This window comes from Chenopodium album, unplaced genomic scaffold (genome assembly GCF_948465745.1).
Source record: "Chenopodium album unplaced genomic scaffold, dcCheAlbu1.1 scaffold_31, whole genome shotgun sequence".
NCBI classification, from domain to species: domain Eukaryota; kingdom Viridiplantae; phylum Streptophyta; class Magnoliopsida; order Caryophyllales; family Amaranthaceae; genus Chenopodium; species Chenopodium album.
The window spans coordinates 219,797-235,932 of record NW_027665251.1 but is presented as its reverse complement, the minus strand read 5'-3'; the positions used below and the strand labels follow the sequence as shown (position 1 = coordinate 235,932).

The 16,136-nt window shown below is 33.3% G+C and overlaps 1 protein-coding gene across 1 annotated transcript in view; it reads left to right on the top strand.

Annotated features, from left to right (window-relative positions):
* Window positions 1-16,136, top strand: part of LOC145622615 (uncharacterized) — a 43,782-nt gene that overhangs the window by 24,119 nt on the left and 3,527 nt on the right. The window contains exons 6-21 of the mRNA XM_081676422.1: window positions 1,005-1,106; window positions 1,229-1,294; window positions 2,007-2,117; window positions 2,191-2,252; window positions 3,438-3,482; window positions 8,006-8,079; window positions 9,993-10,060; window positions 11,492-11,560; window positions 11,650-11,750; window positions 11,831-11,912; window positions 12,026-12,104; window positions 12,353-12,440; window positions 12,529-12,682; window positions 13,524-13,715; window positions 13,793-13,852; window positions 14,527-14,840. Coding sequence (XP_081532548.1) covers window positions 1,005-1,106; window positions 1,229-1,294; window positions 2,007-2,117; window positions 2,191-2,252; window positions 3,438-3,482; window positions 8,006-8,079; window positions 9,993-10,060; window positions 11,492-11,560; window positions 11,650-11,750; window positions 11,831-11,912; window positions 12,026-12,104; window positions 12,353-12,440; window positions 12,529-12,682; window positions 13,524-13,715; window positions 13,793-13,852; window positions 14,527-14,840 — 1,667 coding nt within the window. The remainder of the gene's footprint in view (window positions 1-1,004; window positions 1,107-1,228; window positions 1,295-2,006; window positions 2,118-2,190; window positions 2,253-3,437; window positions 3,483-8,005; window positions 8,080-9,992; window positions 10,061-11,491; window positions 11,561-11,649; window positions 11,751-11,830; window positions 11,913-12,025; window positions 12,105-12,352; window positions 12,441-12,528; window positions 12,683-13,523; window positions 13,716-13,792; window positions 13,853-14,526; window positions 14,841-16,136) is intronic.

Here is a 16,136-nt window from a genome sequence, read left to right as displayed (position 1 = left end):
CCAACCTATGCTCTGCGCACATAATATAAATATCTCAATCTTTGAACAATTTTGACAACAAATCTTGAAATTACAAGCTATTTTTGGTAGATTTGAAGCAAACTACAAGTATCAAAGCATTGATGTCATCTAAATTAAGCTACTTTGGTAATTTTACATCCGAATTTTTTTTTCAATTCAAATAATCTTATTGGGGCAAAAATTAGGTTAAGAATATAAATTTAAAAAAAAGTCTGAATTTGTTTACAAAAGAGCTTTACTTTGAATTTATTTTACAAAATTTTTAGGAAAATTTAAATGGTTTTAATTTAGAATTGGAATTATCGTCGGTTTCTTTTCTCAAATTTTTTTTTAGCAACTGGTTGTAGTTTCCGATGACATCATTGTATGATTTGATGATTAATTGATTACCAAAGAAGTTGATGCTTGTAGGTGTTGTTGTCATTCAATTAGTTAATCATTGATTAATGTAGATATATCATTCATAAATTTCCAGATTTACTTCACAAATTCTACTCAGCTCCAAACACCATTTAGAATTTGAAATCAGAGAATTGAAATTCTAATGTTTCCCAAACATATAATTTGGAATTGAATTCTATGATTTGTAATTCTAGATTTGAAATGAATCATTTGAAATTAATTACTTGTATCCAAACACAACTTTAAAAATTTCCTTTTATAAAATCACATGCCCTAAACTATATTTTTAAATAATAAAATAAAATATTTCCAAAATTATTAAATAAATAATTAAAATACCATAAATAATTCATTTCGAATTATTTAAATATTTTACGAAATACTTATTTAAATTAAAATATGTATAAAAATGTGGGGTATTATTGTTGGGCATACCTATTTTGATGTTGTTTGCACAAATTATGCAAGGGAATGCAAAATATGTGCTTTCTCTCTAGGTCAATAAATTTATAAACATACACTACCTATTTATGCTTCATTGTTTTTGTTTTCTATGTTCATTTGGAGGTTGATGTATGTAGATAAATGCTAGTGATGACCGGTCATCGACTACCATTGAGGCGAAGATCTTAGATGTAGTGCAAATGAACTCAGTCATGGCTCATTCTAAACCCAAGTGTTTGGTAAGTGATGTAATCCGTTATTTTGTTTCAATGTGTTCTACAAGTTTAAAGAGCTCCAATACCCTGGTTTTTAGTTTAATAAAATATTCTCTGGTTAAAAAATATACAACTAATCTCAACAGGTAATTGATGAAATTGATGGAGCACTAGGGGATGGAAAGGGTGCAGTAGAGGTCATTTTAAAAATGGTAAGAACTTTTTTCCTTTTATCAGTCCGTTGAAGTATTCATTATCATTTTTTGTTTATTATAAAGGGGCTTGATATTACTTTGGATTCTTAGTTAAACAACTAACATCCTCCTCACCTAGAGAGATATAAATTCAAAATGGAGAATTTATGCTATGGAGGCCTCTTTTATGTTTGCTCAAATACCTTTTCTAGGTTCCTTGTTTCTTTCGATAAGTTATAAAGAAATACGTTAAATGGATTCCAATAGGGTATCAATGACTCAGTGCTGTATATAAGGAGGGATATATTTACTCAGTTACTCTTATTATACCCTCAAATGATCACATACTATTTTAGGCTGGAAATGTTGTCTCCTTTTATAAAATAGTACGGAGTAATAATTGATGATTATTTTTCTACATCTGCCACTTACGGGATGGGAAATAAGAAATTAATCCAACTATTTATTTAATTGTGTATTTGTTAAAATAATGCCATATTTAATCATATCAAAATTCTTCTTTGTGTCAGATTTTAACCGTCTGTTTTAGTTGGGTACTTGCTTTGTACCAATCGATATTTAATGGTGCTTTATGGCTTGGGAATCATTGGCTTAACAAGTTAATTTTCAATGCATATCTGCTATTCATTGTTTATGGCTGCTGTTAAAAACCTTGTTTGAAGTGTATATGTTTTGATTTTCCAACCACATTAACAACTGCCTTGTCCAGGTTGCGGCAGAAAAGAAGTCTTATGTTGGAAATGAAGCCTCTATCAAAGAGGAACGGTATGAAAGGAAATCGCTGAATAGAGGGCGCAAAGTCGTGTCTTTGTCACGACCGGTAAGATTAGATTTAATTTTGGACACTTAATAAATGTTTTTAGTTTGTCAAATTAATTGAATACAACTTGCAGATAATTTGCATATGCAATGATCTCTATGCTCCTTCATTAAGGTCTTTGCGACATGTAGCAAAGTGAGTTCCTCCCTCTTCTCATTTGGTGTAACATGTTTACATTTCAAGATGTCCTTTATCTTTTTAATACCTGAATTAAATATTCTTTCATCAGTCTAAATTAATCTTATGTTTTGAGCTTTTGTAAGGATATTTTAATAACGGTATAAGACAAGAAGTTGGTTTCATAAAACTTTGTGTATATATTATTAATTCAAGGACATAATGGATGTAGAAATGGGGTGAAGTGCCACTTTAGTTCTTCCATGCCATCTGTCAATTTGAAGTTGGATGACACCTACGCACCATCAGAGTTCAACAATTTACTTTTTTCATAAAAATAATCCCTCCTTAAGTCCATTTTTTAAAGTGATTCTTTTTCCGTTTTGGGGTGTTCCACAACGTTTGACTCATTTTTACAGTATTTCATTTTTGGCAACCTCTTTTACTACCTTATTTCCTTACCCTTTTTACCCCACACTATTTTCACCTTTCCACTCTCTCTTTTACCTTATTCACCTTTTTCCAAACACACCCTGCCTTTTTACTTTATCCACCTTCATCTTACACCCATCCACCTTTGTAAATTTGCCTCTGAAGAAGAGTCTACAGTAAGTGAGCCAAACTTTTGGGAATGGGGGGAGTACATAGTTTTTGACTTTTGAAAATTATTAAATTGTGTAGCTATATAGAAGTTGGATGATTTTATCATGACGTTTAGTATTGATGTATGCTTTTTATATTTATTTTATTATTTGCTCTTTGGTTGATTAAAATTGAGATTTTTCTCTTAAGAACTAAAACTCATTCATCTGATGTATTTATGAAATTTTTGGTTATTATTGCAAAGAGGTGGTTTGAATTTTTAAGTTATGAGAGTAAGAAATATTTAGTTTTGTAGCAAATGAAATGGAGCTAAGTATGAGACTTTATGGACTCTATCGGAAATTGCATTAGAAACTGGCATAGTGGGGATGTAAAGGGTATCGCTACACTTTAATTGAAGGTTGTTAGAACCTTAAATCTATTTTCGAAAAAACTACGAATTTTGAAAGCTATAAATATTTCAGCCATCAATAGTGGACTATTCATTTTGGATGTTTGGTTACGTTATGTATATCTCATGTAAATTGTTTAAACATTATTGTATATTACTTTGTTTTTTAAATTTCCTAATTGTTAAATTGACTTTTTTATGCCTTGCAGGGTTCACGTATTTTCTCAGCCAACTTTAAACCGGGTGGTAAATAGGTAATATTAATAGCATTTAGACACTTAATTATGTGATTATAACATAATGAAGCCTTGTGCTTTATATATAAAACTCCTTCATTTTCCCTTTCCATTAGCTTGATCTTTTATCTTATACCTGGGTCAACATCCTTTAATAAGCTAACCTCTTGGATATCTTGCCTCTTCTTGTCTCTTATACAAGGAAGTCTAAAAATGTTTTTTCCCTTCTTTCAAGCTTGCATAAAGATTGATAGGTTAAAGTTGTATCATCTAATCGAGAATAATTAGAGTCCACTTACAACATATCAAGACAAAATGTTATATGGTACAGAATGTTGGTTGTAAAGCATTGCCACATGCATAAGATGAATGTAGTAGAGATGCGTATGTTAAGATGATGAATGTGTGGCCATACAAGAAAGGATCACTCAGGATGAGATAATTAGGAAGAAAGTAGGGTTTACATCTTAAGGTGGTTTGGCCATGTAAGAAGGTGACCAAGTGAGGATCCAATAAGGATGCTTGAATCGCAAGTGGTTGGGGAAGATCTACGAAAACTAGGAAGAAGGTAATTGAGAAAGGTATGAGTGCTTTAGGGATCGAGGAAAATATAGTGTTGGATAAGTCATTATGGAGGAAGAATATTTATGTCAATGACGTATCATGATTATATATATACTTCTGTTTATTTTATCTCAGTATTTACTTTTATTATTTTACTCAATGCTTGTTTTATAAGCTTAATTAATTTCCTTTGATAAAGTTTTCTTAAACCCTTATGCTTTTTACTCGCACGTTTTTACCACTCCTTTAAAACTTTCTTGAAGTTCTTGGTTCTCTTTTAAAACTTTTATTCTTGGTTATCTATTAAAACTCTTAATTTCTTTTTCTTACTTTATATACCTTTTTTGGCTAATGTCATGGGATGTGACAAAGTTTTATACTGGTTGTCACTGGCCTACTCAAACCCTCCTCCTTTATCATTGGACTGGCAGCGACCCCACTTATGGGATTAAGGCTTTGATTGATTGACTTCACCTTTTTTCAAACTCTTTCAATTGGTTATCTTGTTACGTTCTTTTCTCTATATCAAATGTTTCCTTATGACGAATCATGTTAGCCGAATCCCAAATCATTTTGGGACTAGGGCTTTTATTGTTTTTGGCGTTATTATACTTCATAGGATCACATTTCAAGCTTCTGGAGACTCGAATCAAACGATAACATCAAATGGTTTACATTAAGCTTGGTAAATCATCCCACTTCAAAGTAGTATTCCCTCTTTTTAAAAAATGTATCACTTAATTTTTGACGAGTTTTGGAGAGTTTATTTTTTGTATTGTGCAAGTGAGCAAGTGAAAGATTAATTTATTCTAATAAAATTAGAATGAGCACTATAAAAGAGGTAGCATGTGAAAGAGAATTTTTTTTTTTTTTTCAAATATAAAAAGAGATACAATACAATACAACAACAAAGCCTTAGTCCCAAAATGATTCGAGGTCGGCTAACATAAACAGTCATAAGAAATCGTACAATATAAAAAGGGACATAACAAGATTATCATTTGAATGAGTTTGAATAAAGGTGTGTAAAGTGATAAAAGAAAGAACATCCGGGAAAAATAAAGGGAGTTCTAAAAGAGAACAAAAAATAAAATTCAAGAAAGTTTTAAAGAGGTGTTTAAAACGTCTAGATTATAAGAAAAAAAAAATTAAGGTTTGAGAAAACATTAGTAAAGTGACCGTATATTTTGAGTGATAAATTATTTTGAGTGAGGTTTTAGATTAGAGAGAAAACTAATAAAATATGGTATAAAGTTACCACATACAAAAGTGGTACCAAAAAAAAAAAAAAAAAAAAAATTGAAAGTATCAATGGAATGAATTGATGCATTTAAAAAAATAGAGTGGAAAGCTATGTAAAAATCTACGGTTCCTACAAAAGTCATTCTAAAACACAAATAACACTAAAAGGAGGAATTGTAAGTAGAAAACAGCTTAAATCCACTACCTCCCTTTATAAGTGTAACACTTTCATTTTTGGCAAAATACTTCATTTTAATAGTATATATCTCTCCTCTTATGGTCCTTACTCAAACCCACTACTATTTTTTTTTTTTTTTTTTAATATTATTTCTTTCCTTTTCTACCCTACTTATGGGATTAAGGCTTTGTTTGATTGATTGATTGATTTCACTCTCATATTCCATACTTTTCAATAAAATATTTACTCCACTATCTTTTCTGTAATTTTTTGATGCTCTAACTACACCACTTACATCTTTTTATTTGAAAGTCAATTAATTTACTTAAAACTATATGTCAGTTAAAGTGTAACACTTAAATAAAAAAATAAAAAATAAAAAAAAAAGGGGGGTGGGTAAAAGTTTATAGGGGACAATATAAAATTCATATAAAATATAAACACATCAAAGGTCCCGATTAACCTTTGTTCTTACACCTCGTATGTCTTTTTTTGCTTCCCTTCTAGAAATTTTTGCACGAAATACACTAGGTGAATCTCTCATCCATAACCTAAAATTCTCCATATTCTTTAATTGCATGATACTTCAAATATTAAATCAGCACCGCTTTATACCTCTCAATCATTTGGGGGGTGGGGGGAGGGGGGGGGGGGGGCTTCCATGCATGCCAGTTTACCATATTCTAAAACTGACATAGGTTCATTATGTAGAGAAGATAAGCAATATTTATACAGATATAGGTATCAGACAGAAGGAGTTTGCTCCCCATTTTATGCATCTTCCCAGAAACATAATCTTTTCCCATCCCCTAACCCGTGAGAAAATTTTTCAAGTGTCTTTGATCATCCCAACCATTTGAAACAAGCCATTCTTGCTATGATGACATTATATCACAAAGACTGATGCTTCAGAGGAAACCTCCACCTTCCCTTTTGTATCAAAGCATTATTTTTTGAGGTCACTGTTAGAAACACTAACTACCTGTGGCTTTGGATGATACACCAAATACAATTTTATAAAATCATCCTTCTAAATTTCGACACTTGAGCTCCAGGCCACAAGAATGGGCTTTGAACAAAGAAAGATAACAGAGTTATACATGATGAAAAGATTGGATGAGGGCAATCCGTTTCCTAGTGAGAAATAATTTTTTCTCACCGGTTTAACCTCTCTGATATCACTGTAAATTCGTAAAGAGTGTCTCCCATATAATACTGAACATGGGTTGCCCCCAGGAGGCATGATCAAATAACTTAGGAGTCATATTCCCTCCTCACAAGTCACAACCTATCTCATCTTCCAAACTCAAAGATGATATGCTAAATTTTCACTGCAAAAATGAGCTTGCAGCCCTAAATCATTCAGATAATGATTTTCTTTGGGTCTGTAGAACCAAGTGCACCCAAAATATATTTTTGTTAGAAAAAGGAAAATCATAACAAGAATATGCTGTGGATATTGGAGGAATGTATAAGTTAACAGTTATTGGAAATCTTTTTGTCTAGCAATCAAGCTGAAAACACCTACTTCCTCCGTTTTTTAATAGTTGCAACACACCCTTTTTCACGGTATTTAAGAAAACTGGGTCTCATGTGATTTAAAACAATTGAAATGGAGGAGAGAGATTGTTAAGAGTATAATTTAGTGGGCCATAAGATTATAATAAGGATAATAGTACAACTTTTGACATAAAATACTTTCCAATTATAGTGTGTTGCAACTATTGTGACATTTTCATTTTAGGGAAGTGTTGCAACTATAAAGAAACGGAGGAAGTATTTTGGAAGCATATTCCTATTTTGGAAGCGTACTAGCATAAATTAAATTGATCACGTTAAAGACTTTCAAGCTGTAAAATGTGCTGAGCCCAAACCTACTAAGTCCAATAAAGGATTTAAATATCCTATAAATACACTTTTTCTCTCCCAATGGAGAGGATCTATTATTCATTTGAACTCACAAAGTCCTCTTGGAATTCTCCCTGAAAAGTAGTTAAAAATTACACTAAATTTGTGTTAAGTGATCAAGTAGAGTCACATACATTCGAAATGGATTAAAGCTTCATAAGCCTCCTTCGGGTAAATTCAAACAAAACTTTAAAAATTCAGGTTTACATCATCTAAAGTCACACTACACTCAAATAGAATCAGAGGACTTAGTTTATTTTCTTATAAACAACAATACAAAGACTGTACCTATTACATTGTAACCGAAAAATTCGTATATTACTTCATTTCTCGTCTTTATTTATTTAGACTCGAAATTTGTGTAAACAAAGGGTCTTATAGTTTTTTTCAATTACCGCTTTTTCTGTTTCTGTTTCCATTACTCTAAATTCTAAACTTAAGTACGGGAAAGTAAATCTATTATTAGACGGAGCAAGAATTCACTTATTAAAATGAGCCTGCTATAAAATGCTTGACAGTATTACACAGTCCGGTCAACAGTTTTCCATCACGCTTATATTTTTGTTTTGGTGCATTCTTTCTCGCTGGGTTCGCTCATTTTCATTTCAGTGTTTGTAAAGTGACAGATACTATGATATGATCTCTGTAGGCTGAAGTACATTTGTAGCAGGGAGGGAATGAAGACAAGTTCCATTGCATTGACTGCACTTGCTGAATGCACAGGTGAATGGCTGTCCATGTTAGCACTTTGCTGTGTGTTTTGTACTTAACTAATCAATCAATCAATCAATCAATCAAAGCCTTAATCCCAAAAGTGGGGTCGGCTAACATGAACCAAATTTGATTATTCCGTGTAGTCATCAACATAAATCTTTCTCCTCCATCCCTTACGATCCAAAACTTCATCCTCACGTAAATCCATGCACTTCATATCCTTCCTCACTCCTTCCAACCAAGTCATCTTTGGTCTCCCTCTTCCTCGTTTAATCCCTCCATGGTCCCACTCTTCCACTCTTCGCACCGGTGCACCCTCGGGTCTCCGTCTTACATGTCCAAACCAACGCAGACGATTTTCCCTTAATTTATCTACAATGCCCGCCACACCTACTTTCTTGCGAATAACCTCATTTCTGATTCTATCTCTTAAAGTATTTCCACACATCCACCTTAACATGCGCATTTCCGTAACCTCCATCTTTTTAATATGCTCTTTCTTAGAAGCCCAACATTCTGTACCATAGAGCAACACTGGTCTTATGGCAGTCCTGTAGAATTTTCCCTTCAACTTTAAGGGAATGCTGCGGTCGCATAACACTCCCGTGGCCGCTCTCCATTTAAGCCACCCTGACTTAATCCTGTGGGTCACGTCTTGATCAATGTCACCATTCTTCTGGATGATCGACCCTAGGTACTTAAAACATTCACTCATGGTCAAATCCTTTCCATCCAAACTCACCACTTCATTGCTTGTCCCCCTCTGAGTGCCAAAACGACATACCAAATATTCAGTCTTACTCCAACTTAGCTTAAACCCTCTAGATTCCAACCTTTGCCTCCATTGCTCCAACTTGACATTAACCCCATCCTTAGTCTCATCCACCAAAACGATATCATCTGCGAACAGCATACACCATGGAACCTCATCTTGAATTGGTCTAGTTAATTCATCTAGAACCGTTGCAAAAAGAAAAGGGCTTAATGCAGACCCTTGATGCAATCCGATTGTAATAGGGAAATCTTTTGTCAACCCTCCGCATGTCCTCACATTTGTTGACACATCCCGATACATATCCTTAACTAGGTCTACATACCTTCGTGGGATACCTTTCTTCAACATTGCCCACCAAAGTATCTCTCTTGGCACCTTGTCATATGCCTTCTCTAAATCAATAAAGACCATATGAAGATCTTTCTTCTTTACCCTATAAAACTCCATCATTTGTCTTATCAAATGGATTGCCTCCATAGTAGATCTCCCAGGCATAAAACCAAATTGGTTATATTGGATATTTCTGCTACTTGACCTTTGATGTCCATGTTTGATGAATTTTTAATTCTTACCTTGTTGCCTGATATCATGTAAAAATTGATGGGAGAACATTGTACTCGGTGTTCTCATTGTTTTATCTTGCTAAAATGTGATTAGCGCTTCTCAAGTAGGAAACAATGTTATGGAGAGCAATCTTTTCTCGCTTCTGTTATCCTTTTCTTTGGGATGTTGGGGCAGAGAGGAGGGGAAGTGAAGGTGGAGTCAGGCAGGTCTTGGTCTTTTGGAGCCTTGGAAATGAGGCAAAGGATCTTGAAATTTTTGAATCTTAAAAGAGGAAGCTCTGGATTGACATATGATGCATTGTCTGTTAAAGGCCTTAGAAGTTGTGATTAAAACGTGCGACACTTTGTAACTTAATATGCTCAAACTTTGATAACTTGAAATTCTAGCATGTGTTTGTTAACCCACTATCCATTTGTCTGCTCTATCAAATTCTGTTCCAATCTAGGATCTGAGGTTTATTCTGTATTTTGATTTTTTGTAGGTTTCAAATGACTGATGAATGAATTCTTTTTCTTTAATTGATTGATTCATACATTTTTTTTTGTTGTTCCTTTGCCTGCTGGATTTTTTTTTTTTTAATCAGAATGTGATATACGCTCGTGCTTGAACACAATTCAGTTTCTTCGCAAGAAAAAGGAATCTCTGAATCTGGTAAATCCCATGCTTTTTTTTTTTTTTTTGGAAAAACTCACTTTGATTGACCAATTTTAGTTATCTGCCATATTATCCGTGGGGAACTCAAATGCAGCTGACTTTGTTTGCTGAACTCTTCCTTCAGGCAAAGATATATCAGTGCTAATTCTTTGACTTCTGCAAAACTGTTCCTAAAAGATGTTTCCATTTGCTTTATTGCACAGTTGTCAATGCGTTTTTGTAGTATCAATGTCTTTAAATATGTATTATAAAAAGTACTAGCATAAATTAAATAATTTAAAATTTTAGCTGCTGGTTGGTTGTACAGCTGGTACGGATTCTTATAGATCTTAGGGGGAGTATTAGATATCATTTGTATTGAAATTGTTAACATTCAGTATTGAAATATGTTTTAGTAACAGAGGTAATGTTCAATAATTCAAAGTTTAGCTGCTGGTTGGCTGTACCGCTCGTACGGATTCTAGTGGTAATTTGAGAATGGTTTTGTAACTGTGTCTCAATTTGGGTTCAAATTCGTATTGTACTTTATAGGCACTGAAAATCTGCTTGCTTCAATATACTACTCCCTTTGTTTCCGAAAGATGTACCCATTTTCCAAATTCCATTTTGAGGTGGTTTTTATTTGATATAATTTATTTTGTTTTGGGTTACCTAACTATACTATCTTACCTCTTTATGTCCATTGTTTTTACATCCACTCAACTCTCAGAGAAACAAGAGTGAATAGTAAACGGGTATATCATAATCAAATAGAGGGAGTATGTGGTCCAGAAATTAGGTTTGGAAATTGCTTTGGATGACCATACTGCTAATTGTTGATTTCAAACAATTTTACCCAAGTAACGATATGCTTTGATATACCTAATGGGTATGGGAATGCAATATGTTATCTAGTTTTGTTAAACTGGCCTAAAATTGTACTGCTGTATTATGTACCACTAACCAATTCGCACATTTAGTTCGCGGCTCAAAGAGGAATCATCAAATTAGTAAACAAGGGAATATATTCTACAGTTTAATCTTCTGTCTACGAAGAAATATTAAACACGGCCCTCCTCATGTTTTCGAGCTTATTTGTGCACATTGTCTGGGCAAATTTACACACCATCATATATACACAATGTTGTAGGGGTAAACTATTAGTCCAAGGGAAAAGTCAATAAGTACCATCATTTCTTTTGAACTTGTACCTTTCCATTTCAACTGTATTGTCGGGGAATATTAATTCAAATGTTTTTGTTTTTTAGTTTATTATTTTATTTTGCATTTGTTTGTTTCTTTGTAATAAGTGTTTTTAGGTGAAGTTAAAGAAGAGAAATTTATACATTGTATGCCTTTGAAATTTATACGTTATTTATAAGGAGGGGAGGATGATATTGTATGCCTTTGACCTGTATCATCTCTACTCCTTCACAATGATTTATCTAGGTGGCATTAAGCTCCCAAGTGATTGGTCGAAAGGACATGACAAGAAGTATTTTTGATGTATGGAAAGAGGTGAGGTGAAGTAGTGGCTGATTCTTTTGATCTTGATTGGCTAAATCTAGTATAAAGATTTTCATTTCTGATCACTCAAACCTTTCTAGGTATTCCAAAAGAGGAAACCAAAGCAAAGCCGAGAATGTGATATCAACTCAAGAAAGTCATATGATGCAAATGAATTTTTGTACTCTTTGGTTTCCCATCGGTATGTAGTGTGTTTATAGCTAAAAGATACTTTCTACACACGTAGCGCATTTGATGATAATTTGGGCCACAATGATGCAGGAGTGATAATGAATTAATTTTTGATGGAATTCATGAGAACTTTTTGCAGCTTCATTATCACGATCCAATGCTCCAGAAGACGGTAGACCTTGTGCATATGCTATGAATCTTTAGTTCCTACTTTAACAAGGATTAATATTCTTGAATCAATAGTTAAAACCTGTACTGACATCTGAATTTCATGGGGTTTTGAAGGTACATTGCCTTGATGCTCTTGGTGTTTCTGACTTATTCCATCAATATGTTCTCCGTTCACATAATATGTCTCTTTCTGGTAAGATGCAATTATATATATATATATATATATATATATATATATATATATATATATATATATATATATATATATATATATATATATATATATATATATATATATATATATATATATATGTATATATATATATATATGTATGTATATATATATATATATATATATATATAGACACACACACACACACACTACGTATATATAATTAAAGAAGATTCACTTCACATACCTTACAACACATTCTTTGGCAGTGTATTATCCTTCACTCACTATCACAATACATCAGCTGCTGGCTCGTGTAGAAACACCTTCTATTGAATGGCCTAAATCATTTCAGAGGTATCTACGATCGTGGCAAAACCTCTGATATTAATGCCTAAAACTGAAAAATATTGCCTTCTGTTCATAACTTGGTGTAAACTCTCAGGTATCGCTCATTGCTTATGGAAAAGTTGGAAAGGTTAAGATCTTGGCAATCTGAAATTGCACCATGTATTTCAAGGCATCTATCAGTGAATTCTTTTGTCGAAGATACTATATCTCCGTTACTGCATATTCTCTCTCCAGCTGATGTTAGACCAGTAATTATCTTACCTGATTCTTTTCTACGTTACCTTAATGAATGAATTGTGTAAAACCTGTCATTATTGTATCGATGCTGTTTGTATGTGTTTCTCTGTGCCTTGCTGTTTAGGCATTGGCTTCAAAGTCCTGAGTTCTGGCTGTTTAAAATACTCTCAAGTCTCAACTCGGTTAATAATAAAAGCTTAAGATAGGTAGATATATGATGTATAGGAATAGGATCTAGTCGGGATCTTGACACTTGTAAATGTAATGGCTTAAATTTAGTAGTTTGTGTGTGTAGTTATAGAATTCTCTTTACCCAATAGTAAGAATCAAGCAAATGTATGCTTTGGATACCCTTCTCTGTTGTTGCCATGACGCTTTGCACTACCACTTCAGGTTACAGGGATACCCTGCCAACATCATAATTGTTGGATAATATATTGGTTGTTCCCCTTTCACACAAAGCTTAACCATTTTTTTCTCTTTCCCTGAGTCTTATCATTCTTTCAGACTTACCTATTGCTAGAAGTTTTTGTCTGGTTTGGCTGCTTTACCCCTGGAAATTAAAGCCAAAGATATCTCTAATTGTGATTTGTGAAAAAACACAGGAGTTAATCTGGGACAAATTTATATCAAAACTCTAGCAAATCTTTGTGATTAAATTATATTATAGTTATGTTTTGGATATTTGTATTTGCAAAGTCAAGTATGAGATAGATGGTAAAATCCTGATAAAAGATTATAGACAGTGACAGGTCATCAAAGTCAGATATTTTCCTTGCTATTTTGTAATTTTAATGAAATCATGATGAATGGTTAAATTCTGATGGATGAGATTATACTGTTTTTCCACAGGTTGCAGTGCAGTTACTATCAGATAAAGAGAAAACTGATCTGGCTCAATTAATTGGCACTATGGTGTTATATTCTCTAACATATAAGAACACAAAATCAGATTCATCAGCAAATAAATCAGTGCATGATGGATTACTGGATGCCGTGTCATTTTCTATGGATCCACCCATATCGGGTTTTGTGAATTTCAAGGTATGAGTTGTTATTTGGATAGTTGCTGATCTTTTCATGTAACTTCTCTTCTGTAATTTTTGAGTTTGTTTGGTCAGGGTTACAAGCCTGGGCATTATGAATTAGCGTCAGCTGTGAAGCAATTACTTACATATGAGGTAAGCTGGCATGATATAGCTATGTTTGCTACTTTTTAATTGTGTAATTGCTAATTTTTTAAAGGCATTTAATAATTTGCATGTATTTTCATTTTGTAATATAGTATTGGTTTAATTGTGTGCAAGATTATGATCTTTCTTTTAAGAAGTTGAGTGTTTGAACCTCCTCGTTCTTATATATATATTTTTTAATTTAGTTGAAACATGGAGTATTGTTGGTTGTGTGGGTGATGTGGCATAGTGAAGAATTGAGTGGATTACGTGGCGTATTGAGGAATTATGTATGTGACGTGGCGCATTGAGGAATTGAATATGTGACGTGGTGTAATGAGGGGTCTACGTAGCACATAGACGTTCTTAAGAACGCCTTTTAATATATTAGTATAGATTCTTCAAATCATCTTAAGATGACTTGAAATACGCATAACATTGGTCATGTGCCTTTTTGATGATGAGGTCTAGTTGAGGTGATATTGGTGAGGTGCGCCAAAATTTGAATAAAAATTTATACGTAATACAACATTAATATAAATATTAATGCGCCAAAACCCATTTGAATGCTTTATCTATTATTGAAGATCTTAATTTTCAGTGTTCTAGTTTCTTCTTTAAGTATGCTTGATATCTTATAACTTGGCATGTTTTGTATCTTACCATGTAGTCATATGATCTAGGTTGAAAAACATAGGATAGTCCAAGAAAGCATAGCCAAATCCATGCATTCAACTGATAGCTCCAAACTGGATAACAATGCTGCAAGGGATGGAGAAAATGGTAGACCAAAATGTTCCAAAATGCATGAGGCTCCGTGTGATTATAGCAATGAAGGGATAACAACGAATAAGTCACAGAAAGACTTCCGCAAACCTAATATTCATAGAAGTACATCACCCCTGGGTTTTGGTGAAAGTGCAGCTTATGTGAAGAAGCTAAAATTCACTGGAGATGTGAAGAAGCCTTCCTTTGGTTCCTTTAACTTCTTTGACAGGTATTATCCGATTTTATTTAATCTTGTGAAATCATAAATTTGGTTCTGAATGCCAATGTCCTCCTTTACTTTGCTATAGATCTGGCTTCTACAGTATAATTGGAATGTCGCCTAATTTCATCAGAGTAAGACTATACATTTTGCATCCTCGTGCAAATTTGATTATAAGAGGATATTCCTTGGATAATCTTGAGCCATGATGTAATTATAAATGGTTTTTATTGAGGTTTTTCAACTGTTTGACAATTAGATGGAAAAAAAAAAAAAAAAAAAAAAAAAAAAAAAAAAAAAAGAGCAAAATACACAATTATGATTTAGTCCTTGGAGGAGCATTCAGAGTGACCATCAGTGGTATACCTTTCTCGAAGAGAGCTGTGGACATTGCTGTTTGAAATGGGAGTAAATCAAGATTTTATGTTTTAAAAGGGAATTTTATAAGCATAGAGTGCGCCACCTAAGTATGATTTTCTTACACAATCCCCACTTTAGGTTACACTTTTTACAAAAATTTTCTTATATAAATCCACTTATAACTCTCTCTTACTTTATCTTATAAAAGTTTTCCGGTGGTTTCTACTAGCAAGGTTTTTCCGTTTGTGTTTTCCCCTACATCTTGAGCACCTTCCTTTCTTCAACATAATGCTCGTGTGTGAGTTCCTTTATAACAGATAATGGGCTCCGGAAAGATTTTTTCATTAGATAAAACTATGATTGAGAATGTGGCCATGTGGGTGCTTGGGGAATTACTGTGTTTTTTGGTTTTGGCGGCTTATTCTTTTTTGGATTCTACAAGGAAATTCATTTGGTTTTCATTACATGAAGTAATCACTTAGTAACCTTACATCTTTTTTTGTCATGCTCTCTTTTCAGTCTCATTTCCCAAACAGAACCTCTCTCTTGATTTTCTCCAGTTCGCAAATCCTAGTATGTAAATAAGACAAGGTGCTCTTTGAACTCTTCCGCCATCAGGACTAGACTTCAGATCTCCATCTACTAAACTCTTCTAGCATTTCTCCATCGTTTACTAGAAACAGCACATTTTTGTTATCAAAAATTTGTGGGTCACTTTTTACCTGATTGACAAAAAGTTGAAGGTGCTGAAGACCTTTTTTCCCCGGGGGGGTGGGGGGTGGTTAACAAAAAACCTTCAAGTAAAGCATGCTACTTTCTTCACTGTTCAATTACACAGTGATATCATGTAAATTGACTAATGAAAGGTAACGAGGTTTGCTTCGTACCTCTTGTGAACTAGCAGAAAATTTTGGTGGTTTTCTATTCATGAAACAGAATGGTAAT